The following is a 27,894-nucleotide window of genomic DNA, read 5'->3' as shown; positions in this document are numbered from 1 at the left end:
AAATCTATTAGGAAATACAAATGCCCGTATCTCCATCCCAGAATTCATGAGTGTCCGCATACATCAAACAATTTTATTCACCCCATTTCCCCAAAGCAGGAAAATGCACGGTTCTGTGAGTCTTCACATTGCTTTGATTAAACCCTCACGTTGTGATTTGGCTGTACTCTTTCTCTGTCTTTTCTATTGAAAACGTGTTTGATCATGAAATAAATAAGCAGAGCTCTTGTTCTGTGCTAAGCATGGGGTTAAATGCTAGGGAGACTTCAGAGAGCACAATAGACAAAAGCCCCTCCCTTCATGGAAACAGACTTCAGTAACAAAGGAAAAACATACAATAAATTATATAATATTTATTTTTTGGTGGCTGAGTTGTTAAAAATAAAATATTTAGGTAAAGAGAGAAGCCTGTGGAATGCTGTGGTGAGCTTGGTCAGAATTAAATAGTGTTAGTAGAAAAATTTTATTTGAACAAGTACTATTTAGGTTGGAGATATTATTTAAAGAATGTGAATAACCACTTGGGAAATTAGGGGACAAATATCCCAAGAAAAGTATGTGATGGAGGAGAGATGTAGTCCCTACAAACAGGTATTTTTTCCCCATAGTAGTGTTGAGGGTGCCTCACTAGCTGGTCTCAGCTGACTCACTACAGCTGTGACCACCGAGTCAGTCCTTGGCACCAGGGTGTGGGAATAAGTGTAAGTAAGAGGGGCCAGTTTTAAGGCACTCTTGAGAATGAGAACCTGTTGGAAATTGCATGACTTGATCTTAAAAGAGATAGGTCTCGTCCTGTTGTGCTTATAGGGACATTTTAGAACTGAGTAAGAGTTACCATTGTGCACACTTAAGCTCATCTCAGGGGTATGCTTTTGACACAGACTCAAGATCAGCCCAAGAAACTCCCTTCTCCAACATGACACAGCCTATAAGTAATTATGTGCGTCTCTACCAGCTCTAGCATAACACTAAACATACTCACCCTGGGTGATAAGCATGGTAGAGACATGAGTCTCCTTTTTACTGTGACCGTGAGTTCTTTGGGGTTTTCCTCTACCATTGAGTATCAGTTTCTGTCCTTAGACACTAAAAGATATGCAATGCATAAAAATGCGTAGGACCATGGCAGGTATTGGCACAGGGATCATTGGAACTATGCTGTGCTGAGCCAGCCCCACCCTTTGCTGGCCCTGGGTTGGCTGGTCCTGCCCCTGACTGGATATTGCAGCTGGAGAGCTGGCCCTACCCCTCAGGGGAGAGCTCAACCCCACACTTGAGAAAGACGGCCCCACCCTTCACCATAGGCATGCACCTCACCTGGAAAGCACACTAGAACTGACCTTGTGGTCTGTGACACAGGTGAGCGAACCCTAAAGGTATGAGAGCAGGAGAGCTGACCCCATCCACCCTCATCTGCCATTTGGTGACATGGGTGAGAGGAAGATGCCACCCCCTTACCCATTACCACCTGCAGTAAGTGAGAAAGCTGGCCCTGGGGTCATAAGAGTGAGAGAAATAGCCCTGCCCCTCACCAGCTACATCACACAGGAGAGCAGGCCCTGTACCCCTGTCCCAGGCAGTGCACTAGAGCTGACCCTGTTGTCAGGGTCGAAGGTAAGCCAGTCCTGAGGGTGTGAGAGAAGGAGAGTTGACCTCACCACCCCTTCAGATTCCCCCTACAGCAATCACGAGAGAGAGCCCTGCATCTTGCCTGGGCAAAACAGTAGAGCTGGCTCTGGTGATATAAGTAAGGGGACCTGAATCTGAGGGCCACAGAGTAGGAGAACTGGCCTGGCTCTTTGCTGTAGGCTGCATTGGGTGAACTAGCCTAGGCAGTGCTGGGGAGCTCATCTGGGTAGTGACAATGAAGAAAAGCTAGGGAGCTGACCAAGCAACCTAATATCCAGGCACAGAACCGGGCTGTGAGGTAACCACTCCAACATCTATCGAATCTATGAACTGTTGAACATGTGAAGGGGATAATCTTTCAGATCTAAAAAAGCAGGATCTCCATGACACATGACAACAGGTTATCCAAGAGGAGCCCCAGTGAAAGCACATTATTGGTGTTGTAGCAGAAACCAGAGACCTTGAGCCAGTACAAGGACTTGTGGTAATGAACACTTGCAAATATTGATGATCAGACTGAAGGGTAAACTGTGTCTCAACCAGCCACGCTGCAGGTTCCACAAGATTCATCTTGTTTGTTTGTTTTGGGTTTTGGTTTTATTTTTTGTTTGGTTTGGTTTTTGGTTTTTCTTTTAAGTTTGATTTTGTTTTTCTAGGGGGATGGATACAAGGACAGAGGGGACAGGGAGATAAGTGGGATAGAAATGCATGGCGCGAAAACCTACAAAGAATCAGTAAAAGTAAAACAAGCAAACAAAAACATCTAGGAGCTTGGTTGCTTCCTGTGTACCAGTTAACTTCCAAAGCATTAGATCCACATGCCCAAGCTTTCAAGGACTGTGCAAGATGAGGAAGCCTTGTTTACTACAGCCTTAAATGCAAAGGACAGAGGGGCCTGTCATGTGCTAAGCTCCTCAGGTCAAAGAACTACACAAGATAACCACATATTCTGAAGACAGCTATAAAGAGATCCCCAGTCTAGTGGAAGAACTTGTAATAATCACACAAGAATGTTGATAAAGAGTCACCTGCAGACATCTTTGTTAGAAATGATACCTCCTGTCAGCAACTACTATCACCTGTGGGTGGGAGGCAATTTTTCATATGAAAATGGCTGTTCAACCTCTTACATCATCATTTCAAGTTTGAAATTGGATAGCAGGCAGCACTATTAGATGGTGACAATGACCAATGCAGAGTAAATCTCTTCAGAAAATTTCAAGGCAGAAGCTGCGTGGCTAATGTTATCCCCTAGACTATGCAACATTACCACAGAGAAAAGCCAATTTATTAAATGTGGTTTCAATACTCTGGACTGGCACTAAATAGATGGTTCTGTTAACCCTCCCTTCCTTCCTCATTGCTGGCATGTGTACATTTATCCTTATTATGGGTAGGCTAGAAATCCTTGGCATGAAGTCTGTCTGGGCAAACTCATGCTAAGAGACATTTCCAGGCTCCTACATTCCCTTTTGATTTGCATGTTACACAAGTCCAGAGATCAGCCTGAGTCTCCTTAACATTTCATTGAAACACTGAGCTCAATTTTAGATTTTCTAGACAAAATAATTTTTCCTTGAGTAAACTCTGGAGAATTTGGGGGATGGCTGTTGGAGCCTGCCAGAATGCTAGGAAAATGTGGGAAAAAAACTGGTCTGGCTGTTATTTTATTTTTTCTTTACCTAATGCAAAATACAAAAAGTGCTTTGGGGGCAATTTCCTCTCAAAACCTGTTTCAGTCTTTCATGAGGTTAATTAGTGGATAATTCAGAAAGGAAGAAACAGAAAATGTTGATGTGGTCATCCTGTGAAATTTGCATAATATGTTCTTCCAAACAGAATAGTATTCCCACATTGTCTATGAGTGTTTAGCAAGGATGTTCTCACACACACAGGTAGGCCCTCCCTTCTTTTCTCCCTCCCTTCCTCCCTCCCTCTTTCCCTCTCTCCCTCCCTTCGTTCCAAGAGTGAGGGTCCTAGAAGAGTGTTTGACTCATATTCAATGCTCAGTAAACACTGGGTGAAAGATAGTAAAACCGTGTTTCTGCTCAAGTGCCAGATAGAGACCAATAATTTGCACGTATACTTTATTGCATGCATACAGTTATTGTATAATGTGTATGAAGCAGTGAAAGGCATTTTTGTAAAAGGCATCTGAAATTAGTGCAATCAAGATGATCCGATAACTGCAGAGAGCTTGCCCAGTCTCAGATAGTCTCTGCTCAGTGCACACCTGATTTTCCAGATTGTGATGGCTGTAAATGTTAGCCCAGATAGGGCAAGGAGTGAGATCACAGTCTGGATTTGGTCACAACTGGCTTCTAACACACATCACCAATCACATCTTTTAAATCTTCTCCCCATTTATTTCTCTCATTGCACCTAATACCCTACACATAATATAAGCTCGATAAAGTGTTGTCAGATAGATGAATGAATTCTTTAAGAAGGCATTGTTTCAGTTGTTTAAATTAAACAGATTTCTACAGCAATTGAGAAGTAAAGGATCCTTACCCTGGAACCCTGGAACACTATGGAGAATCTGTTTCAGAAACGAAACAAGTTTTCTAAGAATTTGAAATTATTTCCTCAGGACATTGACACCTTTTTTATTGGATCTATCTATTACTGGTAAATGTGGTTTCATGAGTCCTTCTGGACGGAAGATTTGTTCCCCGGTTAGTGTAAGGAAGTTAACGTACTGTTAAGTGCTGTGCATAGCGATAGAAGTCTATTAATAATACATATGTGGAGTTTGGCTAGCAAAGCCATCTGCTGAGAAGCAGAGAGCTTTGCGCTTCAGAGTAGCTTTCCATAATCAATAGCCCACTCTATCCAATAAAAAATTACTAGAGCATAAAATGTATAAAGGCTTGACCAGTTCCCTTATGCTGATGGTCTGTTTGACCAAAAAAAAAAAAAAAAAAAAAAAAAAAAAAAAAAAGACAAGTTAATTCTTTTCCAAGTGTATTTACAACTTTCAAAGGACAACAGACATTATCATAAATTAATCACGCTACAGAGCCCTGATTTTTAATACACGCACACATTTAATTTGAATACCTTTCACTGGGGTTTCAATTCCAGGAGTGTTTGCAAATCTATATGTGCTCAATCAAAACATGACCGTTAGCTAATGCAATTATTCTATCAATCTGTCATCGTCAAATCACTTAAGATTCTATCCATGTTCTTGGCTTCACATCTCAGCTGTTCAAAGAGGGAAAGAGGAAGCCCATGCTTTACGCAGCCCTGAGCCTTATGAAAGTGTCAAAGCTTAGATTTGGAAGGGCAGAGGCTGCCATGGAGCTGGTGTCTTGTGGCTGTTAGAATCACTTTATGACACCTTGGTAGGATGGAGATCTTTAAAGAATTGTCACTGAACACTTCTTCATTTCTAATTTTGGCTTTGCTCATTTAGGAGAGCTGTACTTACTGCCCAAAGAAAGAGAATTTTAAACTTCCCCTTCCTTTGTCTCTCAATGTAGGGGATAGGTTTAGTTAAAGAATTCCTTAAATTGGACATTACTCTGAAAGTCAAGCTGACAGTTATTTAACTCAAGGACTTCAAGTTGCTCTGTCCTAACCTAGATTTTTATCACTTGGATTTTTATGAGAAATGTGTTTCCACACTTAGAAGATTGTTCTTTGAGTTAGCATTAGTATCCTTTACAATAGTTAATATTTTGATTATTTGAAATTTATACAATTCATATTGATCATAGCCATTCACCTTGCCTGCCTCCCTCCAACTCCCCCTTGTAACCCCATTGCTCCTTAGCTTCCCGGTTTCATGTTCCCTTTTTATCATTAACTTTAGGACATATTTTTATTTTTTAATTATGTGTATGCATGTGTGTGTGTGGGGGAGGGTTCATATGTGCACTTTGTGTAGGTGCTCATGGAGGCCAGAAGAGGATTTTGGATCTCTTGGAGCTATAGCTCCAGGTGAGCTGCCTGACATGGATGCTGGGAACAGAACTTGAATCTTCTGCAAAAGAAGCAAGTGCTCTTAACCACTGAACTGACTCTCCAGCCCCATAATGTTGTTGATTTTACTTTTGTTGTTGTTATTATTATTATTATTATTATTATTATTATACTAGTATTTAGGCTGTATATAGCACCTGAGAATGATAGCATCTCAAATCTTAACATTTATATCTAATGCAGATATACTATTGACCACCAATGGGTAATAGATTTCAGGCATGAGTTCATAGGTTCAGAAAATAGGTTCTATAATGTAACCAGCAAATGCCTGAATTGCTCAGTTAGAATACACGGTTGTGTCTCCCTGGTATCTGGAATTTTAATGTCCTTGTGGAGCTCTATCCTCTGAGTATTCAATGCCAAGGAATTATACTATTTATATATTGGGCACGGAAGAAATGCAGCAACCATTTAGTACTCTTCCTTTTCTTTTCCATCCCGCGCTTAATCTATTAGAAAGTCGTTTCCACCTTCAAAGTGCATCTAGAATGCAATTGCTTCTCTCCACACTTACCAGGACCTCTGCAGTTTAGCTACCCTGGGCTTACAAAGATTTCTCCCTCATCTCTCCTTTCCCTACCTACCCACATTCTTCACTCCCCTCCTGAGTGATTCTTTTAGCACTTAAATTACTTCAGCTTGTTGCCACTGCCACCCCCAACTTCCCATAATTTCTTATTGCCTTTGGGAAATCATCACCCTTACACTAACCTGCAAAGCTCTCTGTGTAGCCTGCTTTTGGGTCTCTGCCCATTGACTGTAAGGCATAGAGCATCTCTCCCACCACAGTGGCTCCGTGTGTTTCTTAAAGGCCAAGCCTACTTCCAGCTTGACTTTTGAACATGTTCACTGCCCTGCCAGAACACTGATGCCTACTTGGTCCTCTGCTCTCTGCCTCTTTTCACTCAGGACTCAAGGCTTCCTTGATGAGGCTTTCTTTCTGTTCATCTCTCTTTTCTGCTAGCCTGATGCCATGCTAGATACGGAAACTCTAATGTCTACCTATCCCACTGGAAGGTGGGTATCTTCCCTGGGTCTTGGAGTCTGTCACACTCCCTAGTGTCTGACATCACTCATAGCACACACAGAGTTGGAAGTCGGAATGCCGTTGCTGAAGTGAGGGTGGGTAAACACACCATGAGCTAGAGATGAACTTCCTATCTGGGCAGGCCTATCTCTGTTGCTGGTGGGGTCTGCTTGGTAGGTCTTTTCTGGCTTCAGTCTCTGATACATGGTCTTACATTCACCCACATCTGTTTTAAGAGGTGTCTTCCATGAGCATCATGCATAATTGGAGTCCTAACATTTCCCTCTTTGAGTAGGTGACTGGAGGTCTACTCACTCACTAACATCAGGGACCCCAAGGCCATGACCCCAGGAGTAGATGGTTGACTTACTAAAAAGAACTGACAAGGGAGCAATGGGAGGGATTTGATTTCAGGGTTTTCTAGGGGAAAAAAAATGACTCCCTCTCCTTTTAGAAACTTGTCTTTGGGAACTGTGAGTGGTGATTTGAATTTTCACAGTTAGAGTAGGTTGCTTGACTTTCATTCCCTTCCCCTTTCTTCTCTCCAAAGGGTTGAAATTTAACCTTGTGAAGCTATAATAGTCTAATTATAAAACAAAGGTTTGGTAAATATCTTGATATTGAGACGTATTGTTGGACAGGCATCACTGACAGTATCCTATGAACCAATGGAGGATATGTAGGGGTTTTGTTGTTATTTTTTTTCAGCCCAGGATCCAGTCCCTCCACTGTGTACCAGTATTGCTGGTTCTTGCAATATCTGGGCTGGTCAGAGCATCTGCTTTTACCAAGCTAGGATTCAGTTTTACCAGAGTGGACTTTGTGGCTTTTCCATTCACTGTAACTACAGAGTCAAACAAAACTCACCTTGAATCCTACCTTACCACTTACCTGACACCATAACAGCCCAAATAAATTAATGCCATGTTTATTCTCTTGAGCCAAACTGTCAGGCAAAAGCAAATTGATTCTATACACGTGCCGGGGTAGGAGGCATGGAAATCCACTCATTTCTTTCCTTTGGTGTCCATCTACCCCACTGGAGGCATTTCCAGAGCCACTTTCGAGTGTTGGTGTTGCTTCCCCAGGGACAGAGGACTCTGGTTTCTAAGACTTCACACTCCCCTCCTGAGCAGGGAAGCAGAATGAGATGTGTTAAATGGCACTGAACTTGGAAGCAGGGTTTTGCAAAGCCTGGTCATTGACACAGACTCAGTCATTCAAGAAAATGTCGCAGGCGAGGGAGCCGGCATTTGCCTCGGCCTTCCACCATAAACACTTCTGAAGCAGCGAGGGAGTAACGTTTAGCTGAGCGCACCCCTTTGATTTCTTATTCTGTCAGATCCGAGAGACATTCTCTCTCTTAGGTTGGTGGAGTTCAGGGCACTCAGTTTTCATGGCTGCTGGGTGATTTGTGACAAAACATAGCTGAGCCTTTTGGAAAACATGAAGTAAAAAGAGATGAGCAAAGACTATGTAATGACCCATATTTAAAAAGGAGCAGAAGCCCTTCCCTGGTCTGCTGTTCTCTTGCCTCTTGCTGAGTTGGTATTTTCTCAGGGGTGGGAAACAATAGTGATAGTAATAAATGCCCCACTTTTCTTTAGAGATTTTTTTGTCACTTGCCAGTGAACAGAATTTGGGTCTCTCTGGTTAATGAGCTACCAACAGAAATTTTATTTCTTTATGTAAAACCATAGTCATTAAACTTTCCTTTTCATTTTTCTTCACAATGACTTCCAAAATCTATTAATAATTATTACAGAGTTGTGAAAAAATAATTGAAAAAGTGGTTTGTACCAAGTAACCTCTTCCCCATTTGACTTGCCATGGTGCTAAACTGTTCTCCATGTTCTTTTCAACACTTTGTTCGCTGGAATAAGAAGAATGTGTCATTAAGCAATATCTAATCTAGGACGTTTTAGAATTTAAAAACATTTTGAAATTTCTTTGATAAGTGTAAACATCTATAAAATGTATCTTGATCATATCCACCCCACACTTCCCTTCCAGTTCCTTTCAGGTATCTCCAACACAACTCCCTCCATCTCTGTTTCTGTCTTTTTCTGAAATAAAATCCACATAGTGCCGTCTGTATGCCTGTGGATGTGCCGCTGACCAGTGGGGAGTAGCACCTACCATGGCCACGGCCCTGATGCAAAGGCGCTCTCCCTCTCTCAGCAGCCATCAACTACCAGGGACTCCTCAGCTAGCAGGGGAGCACAGGGAACCACTTCCTGATCTACACAGAAAGTTTAGCTAGCTTGGTCTGGCACAGATCTGGTGTCAGTCACCACAGTGGCTTTAAGTTATATGTGCAACAGCCGTGTCATGGCCAGAGGAAAGCACTCTTCCCCAGCCTCGGACTCTTACATTCTTTCTGCCCGCTGTTCTCCAAATTTTCTTGAACTTTAGGTTTAAAGTGGTTGATCTAGATGTTCACTCTGTGGCTAACCACTCACACCTTCTTGTTCTTATTATTTTGACTAGTCTCTGTGTTAACCACTGCCCATTGTAAAACAAGCTTCCCTTACCAGGAGCAAAAATCTATGGGTACAGACATGAACAGTTACCCAAAACAACAACAACAAAACAAACAAACAAACAAAAAAACATGAATAGTTATAAGGCAGTTGGATAACATGAACATTTAGTAAAACAACAGCAGTAGGTTCCCCCTAGGAACCGGGACCACCTGAGCCATGGGTTATTGACCAGATTTATAGTGCCAGGCATGAATTCCCTCCCTTGGTAGGCTTCAAATTCAACCAGAGAGTAGTTGGATATCCCTCCAATAGTCATGCCACTGTTGCCTCAGAGGGAACACCTTATCTGTCAGGACAGTGTGGGAGCATGCAGAGTACAGTGCTAGGTAAGACCAAATATATAGCTATCAGTGAAACCAATGAAACCCCCATGAATAAGTGTGTGTATGTGTGTGTGTGTGTGTGTGTGTGTGTGTGTGTGTGTGTGTGTGTAGTGAGGCAGCAATGGACAAATACACAGAGGAGGATATAAGGAGACAGGGAAATAGGGATGTAGCTCAGTTGGTAAAGTGTTTGCCTATAATGTGTGAAGCCCTAGGTTCAGTCACCAGCACTACATAAACCAGGTGTAACGGTAGATAGCTATATTTGGAGTAGTCTGGAAGGAGAGATAAGAGGATCAGAAACTCAAGGTTATCCTCAGCTATACAAGTGTGAGTTCAGAGCAAGTCTGGAATACATTTGCCCCTGTCTCGAGTAAAAAGAGAAATATGTGTGTGTAGGGGATATGAACAAGAATAGAAAGAGGATTAACTTTCATTATATACCAAATTCAGTGTTTGGTTGATTACTTGCATCTTATGAATGAGAAAATAGAACTGGAAATCAAGTTGATAAAGTTGAAGATCTAATAAGTAGCTAGGCTCCTATTCAGTTCATGTGGGTGAGATTCTTAAGAATGCACCCCAGTGCATACCACACACATTGGTCTTACTGGTTCGGAGTCAGCTACTGTAGCTAGCTCCTTAATAGGCAAAGAGACTTCTTTAGCAGAGTCAAAAAGGGAGGGCACTTGAAAGTGAAGAGTTGAGTAACAATCCAGTCCTACAGTCAGTTACCAGCCTCACCTCACTTTGACATCCAACAGAGCTCCCTGTGTCCCACAGCACAGAGCCAAGTCCTTCGCTTATGTGACCCTAGGGAATGGATTGAAAAGTTGGGGATGGGTTGATTTATAATTATTCCTTTGGAGAAGTGCTGTCTTGTGCTCTGGGGAGACCTGACCTGCTCTCTATCTTCCTGCTGTCCAGGAATTAGAAGAATGTTGTTTATGCTCACCTGTAAGAAGGAAGATTTGACTTTGGGACCTCAAATTCCTTCCTTGTCACAAATCCCTACTCCTGTGTGTATGTGGTGCATATATTTGTATATACTACTATGTGTGGTGTGCATGGGAGTGTGTGTATGTGCATGTATGAATGTGGAGACCAGAGATTGATAGCAGGTATCTTCCTTAATTTCTCTCCACCTTGTGTTTTGAGATTTTACTAATTCTGAAGCTCGTATATTCATCTAAACTGGCTGGCCAGAAACTCCAGGGGTCCTATTTTTCTCCATAACCAGCCAGGGTGCATACCTGAGATCTGGGCATCTGAACTCATGTCCTAACACTTATACAGCTGAACTGTCTCTACAGTAGTCCCTTGTCCACAAATCTTTAAGCCTGGGGAAATCATGTGGAAATGAAGTAGTGAAGGTAAGGGAGAAAAATCATGTTGCAACAAGTCTGGATGGATTGTCTGCATCTTCAGCTGACAATGAGCTTCATGCAGACTTATGACCCCACACTTTCCAGCCTTTTAGAATGATAACATTCGCTGCAAAGGGTTTGATTGTTATCAAGATATTTTAGATATTTGCATATTTACTGCTTGGTTTTCAATTTCACTCTTGTTTCTGAAAAACTATGGTCTTGGTGACATATAATAATTATTATATTTTACTTTTATTGTAAGCAATTACATAGCTGAGAAATCTTTCCTCACATCTGAGCATGTTCTCAGGCTTTCTTTGTTATTCCAGAAGGTAATGAGTCTGTGTGTATGTATGAGGATGCTGTGAGTCATATTAATGATTTGGGCTTGAATAACACTGTAATAACACACAAAAGGAAATTATGTCTGATGTTAACCCAGGTATGATTGTGAAAGTTTTGTTTTCTGTAAACTGCGTATAAACTCTATTGTATTTTACTACTTTAGTTTTACCTGTTTTAAAATGTTTCTTCACCAATTAATTATAAACCAGGAAGACACATTTCTAAGTCAGTTTAAATAACTGCTTGCTGCTTGTGTTGAAAAATATTCGTTGACTAAACAGAGTGACATACACAGTGTTAACACATTTTAATAAACATGTAACACACATTTTAATGAATTCATCTTAATTGCTTTATCCCAGTGTCAAGGCGTTAAATGGGGAGAAAATGATTTCTACATCATGATTGAGATGTTAGAGACCAATTTGCTCTATTAGGAAAGAAAATGTCCACAAGAGTATACATTCCTCTGCTAACTGAAAAAGAAAGCTAACTTGCATAGAGTCAGTCGGAAGTCTGTCTGGTAACTCTCAATGACAATTTCAGCTGCCATACTGTGTTTGCAGACCATTCCTCTAATTCTTCTCTCTCTTGCACTTCGTGCTGAGACACCCACAGCTTGTCTTACACACCCACAGCTTGCCTTAAACACTCACCAATTGACCTATTTGCCTTCCTTCAGTCTAGTCACTTTGTGCTATCTGTTGACACAATGGACAAGTGTGCATTTCTCTGGGAAATAACAGAGGTTTAGTAATCCAAAGCCAGGAGACTTTTTTTCTCCACAGTGAGAAAGAGATTTTTGTGCATGTTTGATGTCATTACCTGCTTTCTTCAGATCTGGATACTTTCCTCATTGCCTCTTCTGTCAAACAAATCAAACCAAACAGGTATTCCTGGAGAACCTCTGAATGGAAGGAATGCCAAGTCTCTCTTCTTCTGGAGCAACAGGACCCACTTTGGCATGACACAGGACCAGTGTGTGGTGGTGGGATCCAGACCCGGGAGGTGTACTGTGCCCAGAGTCTACCAGCAACCATCACACCAAGGGCCAAGGAAGGTAGGTAACCAGCTCCTGGCGCAGGGTGCTGCTGGCTGGAAGGAGAACCCACCCCACCCCAGCACTGCTCCTAGTATTTTTCTTAACTTGGAAATAAATATTTGTTTAGTTTTTGAAATTTTATGCATATTATTTCTATCATATCCATTCACTATTGCCTATCCTCAACTACCCCAAATACCTTGAGTTCCATAGCTCTCCCAACTTCATGTCCTGCTTTCGGATAATACCTCCCTAAAGTTCAACTAGTGCCTCTCCTATGCACATAGGTGGGACACCAACCACTGGGGCATGGGCAGCATCCCAGTAGCCAGTCAAAGGAGAGCGATTTTTGCCTCACTCAGCAAACATCAACTGCTCAGATTTATGCACATTTATTGACTTAATAAACAAGAGTGGAGGACAATGCTGGCCTTCTAGAAGAACCTGTGGCTTCTATCAGCTGCTTAGAAAATTGAGGCTGAATGGATCCTCTACCGGTGTGATGAACTTGAAAATGAGGAACTTCTGGGTACTTTGGTCAGGAAGATGAGATTCAAACTTTCTTATTAGGGTAATGTGTGACTTTCATTATGTCTAGCTTTTCCTGCTAGACACACCTTGTGACAAGTCCCAGAGTTCTAGAACGTCTATGGCTCTGAGCTTAAATGATCACCTTTTGGGATAGTGCTGCTTAAACATAGCTATTGTTTTCTTCTCTAAGTACAATTATAAAAATGGACAACCTACATACTCTGTGTTTCAGGAGAAAACAAGACTATCATAACTCTTCTGAACGTAGAAAACACAGCATTAGATTAAAAGCTCCAGATTATCCTTTCAAATATTGAGGATGCTTCTTTCTCATCTCCTGCCTTCTTCCCTTTTATTCATAACTACAATTCAAGGAGCTTCAAAGACAAAGACTTGAGTGTCTATGGCCTACCTATTCTCTGCTTTGACTTTGTATCTCCTATTCAAATTTCATCTTCCTAAAGTTTCTTCTATAAAGCACAATGATCTTCTTTTTAATGAATCTATTTCCAAAGTTTCTTCAACCATATTTCCAGCTTTGTTAATGGAAATTTGCATAGTGGGCAATGTCCTAGACGTTCTTTATTATCAACTTGACACAACCTAGGTTCACCTGGGAAGAGATTATGAACTTCAATTGATGAATGGCCTTGATCAGGTTAAACTCTGCGAACATCTATGAGAGTGTCTTGATTGATGATCAATGTAGAAGGGTCAGCCCATTGTGGACAGCACTATCCTAGACAGGTGATCCTTGGCTGGAGAGCAGCATCCTCCATGGTTTTTCTTTCAATTCTTGCTTCTTAAATTCATGCCCTGAATTCCTTCCTTTATCAATGGATTATGATCTAGAAATGTTAGCCTACTAAGCAAGAATGTTTTTATCACAGCAACAGAAAGCAAACTAGATTTGGCAGGGGGATTACAACTAGGAAAAACTTGTGGAGACAGTGTTTTAGCCCTGAAGAATAGATACTACACAATGAAAGAGCAAATGAGGAAGAGATGTTCATCACAGATAGAGCCCCATCTGAATAAAGCATGGGACAATGAAGATGCTCTCTCAGGCTGGGGCACACTTCTGAATTAATACTTGGGTTCATGTGAGCACTTTAGAAGCCCTCGGTTCTGAGGGAAGAGATGTCTGGGGCTGCAAACACACTGATGTGTCACTTAACCATGTCTTCTTGTGCAGAGCTGAATATAGCAAGGAAAGCTCTTTTCTAACACGGCACAGCCACACAGAAGGCTCGAGGTAGCGTCCCACTTACTCTGTCACAGTTATCAAAGAGTTTTATTTTGCTCTGTAGTGCAAGTGAATCAGCAGCGCTATCTTTCCATTACTTTCCTTCCTTATAAATTCTTTCATTTTTACTATCCTTCCCGTGCAACCTTTGACAAGTCTGGTGGTATACAAATTTCTTCTAGACCCATATTGAATGCAAGAGAACATTTGAGTGTCTGTTGTAAAAGACAGTAACTGCTTGTCAAATTAGGTCAAAAGGATTTAGCTATTTCTACCCTTGTCTGCTAAGGTAGTAATAAATGCCCAAACTAATGATATTTAAAAAAAATAGTTAAAATGAATTAATTAGCTTCTTTATGTGCATGAACATGCATGTGTGCAATGTGCTTGTATATAAGCTGGAGGACACGGCCGGGGAATCAGTTTTTTAAATCTGTCTTTATACTACCTGGGTGTGGGGGATCAAATAAAAGTTGTCAGGCTTGGACAGAAGCCATCTTTCCTGCCCCTTTAAAGAAATTGAAGTTGATGACATTTCTTTTTCTTCAAAAACATTCTGTCACGGATCAGCTCTCCTTTTGTCTCTGTCCTAGTTGCTGTCATTACAGAAAGGTATCCCTCCAAAACTTTCCTATCTTTTCATTAGGAAAGCAACATAATAATTGTGCTTTGGTATGTTCAAGTCTTGTGATCATTGCAAACACAATATGGTCAAAACCATTTAAGGATTCAAGGATTACCTGGAAGTAATCCTCTTGGAGAAGCCAATGCCTGTCAGAGGTCTTTTGTTATTGTAGGTGGAGATAACATAGGAACAGAATATAGGGACTGATGCTTGTGTATTGAGGTGGCCTGTAAGCTGCTGTGAGGAGAACTAAATGGGTAGGGGAATTCACAGGTGTTGGGAAGAGAGGTTTTCTGCACTACTTGGGAGGTAAGACTTTATTTTTGATAGTATGATTAGGCATTGAAAGCAAAGAATGAATTCTTTATGCTCAGTTCTTTGTAAGAAGATTAAAATGTCAATATGCTAAAGAAACTCTCATAGTGGTCAAGTCCTATTTGCAAACTCATTTGGCTATCCAGAAATGTTTTAAAGTATAAATAATGTTCGTTCTGAACAGATGAATGTATTTCTTAAGGGGGCATTGGAGAAGATATTCCCCAGACTTGTCAAGGACTGGAAATTCCTTTTACTTGTCTATAGGAATTGGTCTTAAAGTCAATATACTCATTTGAGTGTGAGAATGAAGTGTCGTGAATATAGTACTAGACTGCCCTTTACTGGCACCCTGAGAAGAAAAACCAACCTGGCTGTTTAAACAAGGGGGTAGCATTTTATCTTGTTTGTGCTAAGGAAGAAACAGACAACTGAATGAAATAGCCTTTGCTAACTCAGAGCAGAAAACTTGATAAATCCCATTGAGGCCTAAAGAAACAGGTACATTGTTCTATGGTACTTCCTCCTTGGAATTTTGTTTTGTTTTGTTTTGTTTTTGTATTTTGTTGTTTTTTTGTTTTTGTTTTTTTTTTTTTGGTTTTCTTCATTTTGTTTATTTATTTTTTTCCCTTTTATTTTATTTTACAATACCATTCAGTTCTACATAACAACCACAGATTCCCTTGTTCTCCCCATTCCTGCCCCCCTCTTCCCCCCAGCTCACCCCCATTCCCACCTCTTCCAGGACAAAGCCTTCCCCGAGGACTGAGATCGACCTGGTAGACTCAGTCTAGGCAGGTCCAGTCCCCTCCTCCCAGATTGAGCCAAGCGTCCCTGCATAAGTCCCAGGTTTCAAACAGCTAACTCATGCAATGAGCACAGGACCTGGTACCACTGCCTAGATGCCTCCCACACAGATCAAGCCAATCAACTATCTCACCTATTCAGAGGGCCTGCTCCAGTTGAGGGCCCCTCAGCCTTTGGTTCATAGTTCATGTGTTTCCATTCGTTTGGTTATTTGTCCCTGTGCTTTATCCAACCTTGGTTTCAACAATTCTCGCTCATATAAACCCTCCTCTTTCTTGCTAATTAGACTCCCGGAGCTCCACCCAGGGCCTAGCTGTGGATCTCTGCATCCAGATCCTCAGTCCTTGAATGGGGTTTCTGGCACAACTATTAGGGTGTTTGGCCATCCCATCACCAGAGTAGGTCAGTTCCGGCTGTCTCTCGACCATTGCCAGCAGTCTTTTGTGGGGATATCTTTGTGGATTTCTGTGGGCCTCTTTAGCACTTTGTTTCTTCCTTTTCTCATGTGGTTTTCATTTACCATGGTCTCCTATTTCTTGTTCTCCCTCTCTGTTCTTGATCCAGCTGGGATCTCCCGCTCTCTTTCCCTCGACCCTTGCCCTTCATTACTCTCATTCATGTCCAGGTTGTTCATGTAAAGCTCAGCCATTTCTCCGTCATTGGGTTATCCTCGTGTCTTTCTTGGGGTCCTGTTTTCCAGGTAGCCTCACTGGTGATGTGAGTAGCAGTCCAGTCATCCTTGTTTCACATCTAGTATCCTCCTATGAGTGAGTACATACCATCTTTGTCTTTCTGAGTCTGGGTTACCTCACTCAGAAGCTGCAGGGGAAGTCAGCAGGGGAGAAGAGAAGTATAATCAACAGACACACCTCCATACTCCTCAGTGAACCAGACAGTGAAGGAAGGAGGTGAGTGAAGGCAAGGGGACATGTTTTACTTAACAAACAAAAGAATGGGACAGAGGAGAAGGAGACCAAGAGAGAGAGAGGTAGTGGAGCAGGGGAAAGGAAGAATGGCATCCTGAGTCAATTCTCAGGGACTTATTAGACCTATTCTATTAGACTGTCTTCTTCCTCTGCTTGTATCTCAAATGCATAATCTACAGGATGGTGTTTGGAGATTAAAAGTCATTTTCCATAGGATATTGTTATGGAGTCCAAAGTCCACAAGTAGTCCAGGGTTGAGTTTGACTCCATCTATGTCTTACCTAAGGAGAATGGTTAGAAAGTTACCCAACCATAATCTTGATATAAGCAACTGTGGCAGTGTAGGCAAATTTTCTAGACAGGAAGTAAGAAAGCTTGTGACAATTATGTGTGTGTGTGTGTGTGTGTGTGTGTGTGTGTGTGTGTGTGTATAATTATGTAAGCCTTACTTTATTACAGAGACAAACATAGATCATAGATCATATGTTTAGCTGAATGGTTGATAGATAGATAATAGTTTGACAAATAGAACTAGATAAAGACGTTAAGTGAAAATATAGCTTAAACATTCTCTCCAAAGATGTGAAACATTTCGTAGAGGAAAAAGGATTGTTAAATATTGAGAGACAACTTGGTCACTGGAAGCCTAAATAAAGGTTGGTTTTTATTAGCTGTGTTTGATTGCTACTTAAAAATCTATGTTTAGTTATTTTCTAAATCAAGTATAACAAACTTATGTTAGTGTGACGTGGGCGTGCTTATTACATTATGATGATTAGCAAAACTACTGAAGAGCTCCTATTTTATCAGTAATTAAATTATCAGGCACTTCTTGACATTATATATTTCTCAATTTATTTAGCTCAAGAAATACTTTACATGATTTAAGTGAGAGCAGGACAGAGCTGGAAAACAAAATGCAGAGTAGCTGAAGGAGATGTTTTACATTGCTTATGGGAAAAAGAAATGGCTTGCAGATAAATAAATGTGTTTGTTGATACATGGGTCCAACTTAATCTGATTTTGTAAAGAAGAAAAGCATATGTTTTTCCTGTGTGTATGTATACATATTTTTTTTTCAAAATTATACCAAATAACTTGATAATTTCATGATATGTGTTACTGAAACCAAAGCTTGTAGCATCACAGAAGAGGGAGATTGTCAAGGATCTATAATGGATATGAGTATAGATTTTTCAATGACATCTCATAGCCCAAATGAAGTACTAACACCAATTCTCACACAGGCTCTGTTCTCCAAAGGATGTCAGCCATTAGGCTTGATGACTATGTTTTGAAAGAAAGAATGAGACAAATCAATAATTAATCACTTTATTATGTGAAATATAATATGAGTGTGAAGGAAGATGGGGACCAGGGGGCATCTCTTCCTTTTCATCCACATTTATTATTGTTCTCCTTTTATAATCTCAATTTTCCCTTATTTTGTTTTCATCATTCATTTCTTAAAATGTCTTCTCTCTCCTTCTTCCACCTTGTATAAATCTTGCAAGAAAGCAGACTTTCTGTGATCTTAGTAGACATCCCAGCAGTGCATATATTTTTCTGGGAAAATGTAGATAAGAACTCAGTAGATATTTTTTGAACAAATGCATGCAAATACCTGCCTATGTTCTTGGGTTTAGTTGGAGGCACTTCTTTTGAATTTGGTACACCTTCGTCTTCATTTTGATCATTCACACACCCATGCACTTCATTGATGAACAGTCAAATGTTCCTTTTTAGAGTCAGAAAAAAAGCATACTAAGCCTAATACATTCACAATCTTTGGTTGAATATCTCACTTGACTTCATTTTGTCAGCTAGATTGGATTTGTTTTGAGTGCCAAACTACGAGGTAGTGAGGTTCCTTTTGGCAGTAGAATTTCTGACACAAAGTCATTGCTTCCAAATCTATTTCTTAAGTCTTTTAAAACATGTGAATGCCCAGCAAGTGGGATGGTGTAAAAGCATCCCATTATTGTACCCACTTTCCTACAGAAAATTTTAGTATTCTTTCCAAACTCTCCTTGGGCATTTTCTCATGCCCCAGTTTTAATTCCTCATTAGACCCTTCTCTCAGGAGGGAAGACTTACTTATAGGATCCCCATGTGCTCAGGCAGAGCTAAATGGTTCCCCGTGTCTTCTGGACACTTTCTTGGGTCCTCTTGAGAAAGAATTGATTCCATCCTCAAGAGAAAAGCTGGAAAAAGCAGCTGCATTTGAATGCTTTGTTCTAATTCCAAGACCTGCTGTGTCTCAATGTAGAATATATGGCTCTATCCCTTGATGGTCTGCTTTAGGTTCTGCTTTTTCTTCTTTATTAACTAGCAACTTTGTTTGCCTAGTATGCAATGCAATGCTTTGATATGTGAAGAGATTGAGGGATGAGTGATTCAAAATACTTAGGATCTGCATCATTTGCTTTAATGGTGGGGATCCCTGTTACATAATTTTAGCCATTTTCAAGCATGGTGACTACTAATTGTACTCTATTGTACATGGTAGTCACCATGTTGTACAATAGAACTCCTGAGCTTATCTCCCCCAATATGTACTGTTCTTTAGAATTTAATCATATTTACAACTCTGGACAAGCTTTGCTCATGTTGCCCTAATGCTTTGTAGATTTGGAACGCAGACCTTGATAACATGGTACAGTATCTATAGATATTTTAAATGTGGTGCTGCCCACGCTGTACTTTTTTCTGTCTTCCCAGATCCGTAGGGATGTTCTTACTGTGCCCAGAGACCTACAATTATCTCTTTCTCCAAGGACTCATAAAATAAGTGCATGGCTTGGTAGTTCACTGTCAATGGTCCCTTAGCTCATGTTCAATCTACTAGTAAATTTATTTATACCTGGAAATACAATTTGTCTTTTCTATTTGTCATTCTCTTTTACCATTTCTCACACTATTTCTTATATTGATGTCATCGAGTGTTTTCTAATGAAATTCATTTTTTTCTCTTATCCTTATGCAGACATTGCACCTATTTCATGCATAGCTCTGCAGATGGGATTCATCTATCAAGACCCTCCCTCTTTCATAGGCTGAATAACTTATCATATTCCATAACATAGTCACAGACTCTAGGAAGTAATATATGGCTACCTTGGAGTGGTTAAAACCCCACACGCCCAAACTTCCTCCATTCATCCTGAGAAACAAAAGAATATTTGGTATTTCTTTTAAATGTAAGCAGCAGAACACTTCTCTTGGATCAACTGGTTATTTGTTACACTCTGGATGCACAGAGGTCTCAATGCTTAGTAATTAAGAGCCTAAGCTTGAGGGAGGGATTGCAAGGTTTGGGATGAGCTGTCCCACTTCTTAGGTGTATGATGATGGGGATGTCACCCAGCTTCGCTTGCTCTTTCATCTGTAAAATTGAAATAACATTGGAGTTGTCAGGAAGATCCGTTTTTAAAGAAGAGAAAAATCACAGCACCTAACCCATGAAAGATTCCAAAAGCACAAATTATTCATTTTTTAAAATTAATCATTCATACATTTATTAAGATAGTTCTACAGGCTAAGCACCATGCCATAGTTTTGGAATGGGGATGAATATATCAACCCATGATGTGAGAAAACCAAAGCCAATTTGAGAGAGAAACACAAAATCAGATTACATGGATATATTACCATGCATCTTATAGTTCATGTGTATAAAAAGCATATTTCAAATGAAAGATTAAATTAACATCCTAGAAGAGCAAAAGGCTTTGCCTTTAAATTTTCCTTTTTAAAATAAAAATGCTTCGGCATCCTCATCTGTAAAATTGGAGTTAGAATCTGGTCTAACAGGAAAGTTTCTTTCAATAATAGAGTTATATAACTTGTTCTCTCTGCAAAGAGAAGCAATAGTAAGTATTTAGGAGCCAGTAGAGGCTGGCCCAGTCGTTGGACACATTATTGATAGTCTTTCTGTTAGGATGGGGCGAGTGTAAGCAGTCATTCCTTATCTCTAACACAAGGCCCCCTACACTGAGTTCTCACATGGTGGGGTGCATTCTGAAATTATTGCTAACAAACTTGGCACTGCACTGGGAATTCGGATAATTGGCATCACATTCAAATCTGACTGGACTTGAAGACGCCTACAGACTGCAATGTGAGAAGAGTCATGCAACAGTTTACATAGAAGAGGGCATGAGAAGGCACTTGGAGTTGGCACATTACTGATCGAAGCATACAGTCATAAAATACCTCCAGGATTTCTTAGAACTCAAATGAAAAGCTTAGCGAAGAATACGATTCTAAAGGACTTGAGCATGGTCATTATAGGAAGTGCTGCTTGTAAGTTTAATTTTGAATAAGTTGCACACCCATATATCAATCTCTGTAAGAGTTTAAGGTATCGCCTGCCCTATAAACACTATGTTCACCTGTGTTGTTTCCACAGATACTGCTAGAAGTTATCAGACTCCTTGGCCTGAGACAAAAGATGGTTCATTTACCCATAGCAATGTACCTAATGAAATACCACTATTATGTAGGTTTCTTGCACCCCAGGTGTAGTAGTGAAACACATTCAGGGCATCTAATACCTGCATACACAGTGACAGAAGAGGGTACCTCCTTTAGAAAACTTGGTCTCTTATAGGGTGGCTAAAAGAAATACTACCCAACTTTGACCAGAAATTGACATTAGTTCTCTGTTCCAATGCTACTTGATATACTAACAGTTTTGAAAATAAAGTCCGAGACTCAAGCTGTCAGTATCTCTGAACAAAACAATTGCTGAATTGTATATGACATACCTATTGGGGTTTGCTTCTTCATAATACAAAAAATATGCACACACACACACACACACACATACATGCACACACATAGACATTAATATTGTTCTGTATGAAAATGGAACTATTAATTGCATATCATAAATAATATTGTTTTCAAATTATAACCAGGAAGGACTGTCTCTACTATATGAAACAACACAGTTTCCATATCTCCCAAAACCTTAGATTGACTGAAAGCAGACCTGTGTATGGTGTATTTCAGTAGATATATTACTTTGTAGTGTTCACATATGGGCAATTATTATAGTTAAACTATACAATTAAATTTATTTGGAAAATTATAGAATTCTGCTTTGGATATTGTTTCATTTCTCTGAATCAAATGGATATTATAAGGTTTTCATGTACAGTTCCTAAGCACAAGAAAATTTTATGTGATAAATATTTAACAGAGTTCTGCTGTAGAAGTTCTTGAGATATTATGCAAAATGATTCCAACATCATTACTGACCTGTAAGACTGACATACTGGAATTTTCTTCAGACAAACTCAAGTCTACAATGATGGGTGAATGACTTCCTTCTGAGATCACAGCATGAAAACATTTTTTCTTAAGTATTTCATAGAAGGAGATAAGTGAGAAAAGATGATCTAAGGAATTAGAAAGTTTTATTTCATAATATTTAGGGTAAATAAGCTGAGTATTTTTTTTAATTTTGTGGTATGTTTTTAGAGTATTGTGCTAAACTACTAAGATATGTACAAATACTTTAAAAGGAAAAAAAACTCTGGAATTTGAATCACTTCTAATTTTAAGAAAGTCAGATAATTGGATATTTGGTCTCTGAAAAGTTAAGGTTCTTATTATGAATTGATTTATTATAATAGTTATTTACTTTCAAAGTGACAAAGACTGACCCAGGCTCTCATAGTGCTTGACAAGTGCTCTACCAATGAACTGTGTTCCTAGCCCAGGTTTTTGTTCTTTTTACTAAATAGTGATGAGGGGTTCTGGCTCTTACCCTAAAGAGAAGCTATCTGAAATGTTGCTTCCTACAGCTATATCATCTGTTATGTCTCCTCTCTTCTGGCCTTTGTTTTCTGTATCACTTACAGATATTTAGTGTCAGCTGTGTTTAGGGGTTCACTTTCTGATGCATCAGATACACACCCGGAGTCAGCTCTGGACATCTAAGGGGAAGTGTGCTTCTTGGCCCCTTGGAATGACACCTGATCCCTATTACTCAAAGCACATCTGGGCACTACAGACTTCTGGTGTACAAAAATAGAAATAATGGGGTTAGTTTCTTGATTCCAGGGAAGTGAGTAGGAAGAAGTACTGTGCTGGGGGGTCAGGAGAATGCAATTCTAACTTTGTTCTATATTGTCCACAATGACTCTCACCTTGAGCAGGTGAATATTACCTGACTGACTTCAACTTTGCCCCTTTAAAGGTTAGGGGTAGAGAGATATACTTGTTCCCATCCTATGGGAGAAGGTAATATATGGAGTATGGAGATGAAATTGTGCTATGAAGATAATTTTTGTATGTATTATACTTGCCTTGTTTTCTACCACAGCTTCTTTCATTGAAGGGGATGGATTGGGAATGCTGCAGAATTTTCCCACATGTTAGACTTGAACTTCTCCTTCCTGCAAGGTAGGATGTGCTGAGAGTCTGATATGATTCCAGGCATCCTGCTCTTATCTGTGTGCAGCTACAACCACATCCATCATTTTTAAGATTGAGGAACATCATTAAAACAAACTCTAATCACTTATTGATTTAATAATAATTTTCATATATCTCCTTACGTTGAGGTGAAGTACTAAATAAAATAAGCTTTAAGGAAATGGGATCTTGGGACAAAGGCAATTTAATTATTCATTTATCAAGAATTACAAAGAATCATTTTTTTAAAACAATAAATTAGTTTTCTGATACTAAGTCCATTGCTTTCTGAGCTTCTTCTAATGGATTTTCTCCTAATTCTGTGATCCTAGTCTGGGTCCTGGAAATGAGAAAGTTGCACTTTATTTTCACTACTAGGGAAAAGTAGGAAAGACTGACATAATCTAATACTTGTGAGACACACAAACTGAGGATCGCAGAAGTTGAAGCCTTCTTGACTTGTTAGAGTTGGAGACCCAATCCTCAAGCCTTCAACTTCTAACACCATATGTAATTTCCTACTCTTTAACCTGGCAGGAAAAGTGAATGTTCCTATAAAGTATACGTTTTCTCCCAACTTAAAGCTATTTTTCCCTCATGCTAATTTACTCACCAGTCTAATTTCTTCCCAGCTAAATTCGGCAACTATTCAAATTCTTTGGATTGGAAGGAATCCTCGGGAACCACAAGGGGCTCCCAGGAGGACTTATTCCAGTGAAAATCCCTTTAGGTGGAGGTGGGGGGAATGTGGAGATAGTGGCATCCGCATCAAAGCTTTTAATGACTTCAATGACTTCCCTAACTCTAATTGCTTTAAGCTAAGACTGTGATTCCCATTTGTTGGTTCACTCTTAATATCTTAATGAAAGCTACATGGCTTTTCCTAATGACCCTGTAGGAAATGCCTGTGGTGATAATTCTGTCAAAGATCCTCAAAGATCTGTAACCTTTTATAGAGAGAAAGATAATTATTTTTTACTCAGTTTCCAACAAGTTTGAGACAGAATAAAAGCTTAAAAGATATGTTGACTAAATTCCACACATCAGTCTGCTCACTCTCAGAATTCTGAAGCTCAGCATGTTAACTCTGCCTGGCTTCTCTTTTATCCTTTGTAGAGGGGAGTTATACAGCACATTTTAGACCCATTTACAGGTCAATGCATTTGCTCATCTTTTCATGTCGGATATAAGACTTCTCAAAGAAGCTTGGCATACTCTTGTAATCCTATTTTGAACATCATATCATATTTCTTAAACTCAGCTTTCCACAACAACATCATTACACCATGTGTCCTGGTAAGCCTTTATTACTTACATGTTATGAGTTGAAAGGTCCATAGTTGAGAATTTATAGGAGATTGGAAGTGATTTTTATTTAATCATTCATGATATTTAGTGTTAGAAGACAAATAAAAAATATGTCTGTGAGTTTTGATGTTTAGATAAGGGACTGTCAAAGCTAGGAGAGCAGAGATAGTTTAGAATTTAGACAAGGAGTCACATTGGAATGAATTTCACTGAAGAGTGAGGCAAAGGAAACTAACAAGGATTGAGGCATAGACTTGACACATGGGTGTGTGTTCATGGTTAATTTTGGATGTTGGAGGGAAGTTTTCTGAAGGGAATAGTGTTCTGAAAGGAACTTTTGCCAAAAAAAAAAACAGTGTGTGACTAATTTATCATTGTGCTTTAATAATGTAGATGGTCCCCTCCATTTGTTCAAAGGGATATTGTCATTTAAAACTCCATGATTACTATAAGTGATCATACTTTCCTGCTTCCACAGCCTCCTCCCTCACTTGCGTCCTCCCTTTTTCTGACGTTGGCTCTTTCCCCACCCCCACCCCCAAGCCATATATGTGTTTGTCTTTGGGGATGTTTCTTCTTGAGCAGGTGGACAAGACCATTCTCTTGTCAGTGTATGGAAAACCTTTGTGTTCATATTACAGGGTGTCAAGTGTCAACATTGTCAATGCTTATACCTGGCATTTGTCTCTCAGACAAAGCAAATTCCTCTTGAAAGCATCCCAGAATGTGTTTTTAGGTTCATACTAGAATAAGTACTTCTTCACAGACTAGCAATTAGTAAGTAGATATTTTTCTTATACTAAAGCACTTCATTTTCATCCATTTCTTCAAGTTCTGTGCTCACAAGATAAAACAAAAATCTAATTTTCATATAAAACCCTCAAACATTTAAAGACATTTGCACTGTACTTTCTGTGTGAACTTGCCCTATCAAAGAACTCTATCCTTCAACTTTTTCCTTCTGGCTAATATTTTTATATTACAATAATAAAGGATACATGATAAACTTTAAGTACTTCTTAATGAAGTATGATTTAATTTCTGTGCAGTTACTTTCTAAAAATATACCATTGAATCTTGACCTGGATTATTATCACCCTGAAGTGATTTGTCTCCTATTTCTACTTCTTCAAATACTCCATTGTAAATCAGCCTGAAAGAACAAGGGTCCCTTTGGTTTAGGATGTGCAGTGGAGGCTTAAAATGAAATTTCTAGATTTAGAAAATTTTAAAAAAGGAAGATATTGGGGCATGGAGTCTAAAGGTCACTATCTAATACTATATGAGGGAACTCTCCCACCTGGCTATACAGGCAATGTAGTTTTATTGGTGATTCCTCCACATAAATTAACTGGAGAGCCTTCCAAGTTAAAACTCTACAACATTTTTTTTCTTTATGGTACATTCTGATAAACTCTCAGGAGGCCCCAAGGCAAGGCTACTCCTCTATGGATCAATTTTCAGCAGCACCATCCAATGGAAAGCTTGTGTGGGGGTCACACATAGGAACCACATAGGTAATTTTAAGCTTGCCTAATAGCTAATTTTTTTAATTAAAAAAATCAAGCGAGTCTGCTAGTATATGTCTTTAAATCTACTGCTTAGGAATTTGAAGCTGGAGGATTATGAGTTTGAGGTCAGTGTGGAATACATAGTAGATTCTAATAATCTGCTACATGTGAGATCCTTCCAAAAGGAAAAAAAATTACCTTAGAAATTATCCAGTAAATGTAAACTCAAAAACTCAAAAATTCCTATTGTCATTCCAACCCTTTGATCCTTGGAAAACTAATTTGGTTATTTTAGTTATTGTTCTTACTAGAGATTTTTATTTTTGAGACAAGATCTCATATCTTCTAGGCTAGCCTCAAACTTACTGTGCAGCCAAGGATGACCTTGAACTTCAGATCCTCCTTCCTCTCCTTCACATAGGTAGGGATTACAGGTATGTATCACCATGCCCAGTTTTATGCAATGCTGGGGAGTGGATCCCAAGGCCTCGTGCCTTTTTGGTAAGCATTCTACCCACTGAGCTACATCTGCAGGCCCAAAACTTGTTCTGTTATAGGAAATTGAATTTATTTCATCCTTGTGATACTGCATTTTACAGACCAAAAGTCGAAGGTTAGAAGAGTGGTGTGTGTGTTGACTCCAACGTGTGTGTGTGTGTGTGTGTGTGTGTGTGTGTGTGTGTGTGTGTGTCTCTGTGTCTGTGTCTGTGTCTGTGTCCAATATATAGAATAATAGGAACTGGAATCCTAGTTAATGCTTCCCACATAGTGTTCTGCCAATGTCCTCATCACATCACATTAATTACAAGTGACTTCAGATTTGGTGGAATTTCTCCTGGGACAGCATCTTTCCCTCCTTTATTTACAGTTTCAAGGATGAATGCGCCATCAGTAGACTCTTCTAGGTGTTTTGTTCCTAAGTAAATAAAGTTTTGGTAAGGTCTCTGTACAGTTGGAGTGTTATTTCTACCTTGTCACACCTCTGTGATTTATTAGTGAGCACACAGCTCACACAGCAAAGTGTTCAGGTGGTAAGTCTTGATGGGGGTTTAAACACGTCCATCATCCCCAGAAAGTTCCTCTGACCCTTCCCATCTATCCCATTCTGCTTCTCTTCCCAGTACAAGCATGAAGCAGGCAACCACCTTTTTTTCCTGTCCCTTTGGCTTGGTTTATCATATTCTGAATTTATTCAAATGGAATCACATTCTGTGTGCTGTTCTGTCTTTTACTCATTTGTCCAAGGCTGAGCGATTGGATACAAGCAGTTGTTTATCCATCAGCTGCTTGATGGGTGCCAAGGTTAGCTGGGGGTTCTTTTCTTTCTCCTCTTTTAAAACCATTATTTATAAAATATAAAACCACTATGGGCATTCTATGATGTAGATTTTTGTGGATAAAAATGCTTTTAATTCTTCAGAGGTAGTATGGCCTCCCTTGGGTAGTCAATAAAGTATGGCATACCAAATTGAGGCAGGGTCTAGCCCCTTCCCCCTGCATCAAGGCTGAGTAATGTATCCTACCAAAGGAAATGGCCTCCCAAAAGCCAGTTCATGAACATGGAATAAGCCCTGGTCCCACTGCCAGGAGCCCCACAAACAGACCAAACCACACAACTGTCACCCACATTCCGAGGACCTAGTTTGGTCCCATGCATGTTCCCCAGCTGTCAGCCCTCTGAGGAGTGGATGGGGGGGTAAGATAATGAGGAGATGGGGGTGGGAGAAGGGGAGTGAGGGAGAACTGGGGTTGGTATGTAAAATGAAAAATTAAATAAATAAAAAGAAAGGAAAACAGACTAGAGAAACATAACACTCTCTGTAGCTACTAGATCAAAAGAAATCCAAACCGGATATTGGCTGAAGTAACCAATCTTTCAACTTTTAAAATACAGACTGAGCAGGAATACGTACACATAATTAAA

At 39.8% G+C, this 27,894-nt stretch overlaps 1 protein-coding gene across 2 annotated transcripts in view; it reads left to right on the top strand.

Moving 5' to 3' along the window:
- The window catches only part of Thsd7b (thrombospondin type 1 domain containing 7B), an 848,740-nt gene that overhangs the window by 334,286 nt on the left and 486,560 nt on the right, over positions 1–27,894 (top strand). For both annotated transcript variants that reach the window (XM_028874962.2, XM_028874961.2), the window contains exon 5: positions 12,124–12,293. In XM_028874962.2, coding sequence (XP_028730795.1) covers positions 12,124–12,293 — 170 coding nt within the window. The remainder of the gene's footprint in view (positions 1–12,123; positions 12,294–27,894) is intronic.

This window comes from Peromyscus leucopus, chromosome 15 (assembly GCF_004664715.2).
Source record: "Peromyscus leucopus breed LL Stock chromosome 15, UCI_PerLeu_2.1, whole genome shotgun sequence".
NCBI lineage: Eukaryota > Metazoa > Chordata > Mammalia > Rodentia > Cricetidae > Peromyscus > Peromyscus leucopus.
The sequence above is the reverse complement of the archived record's forward strand: the minus strand, read 5'-3'. Positions and strand labels throughout refer to the sequence as shown.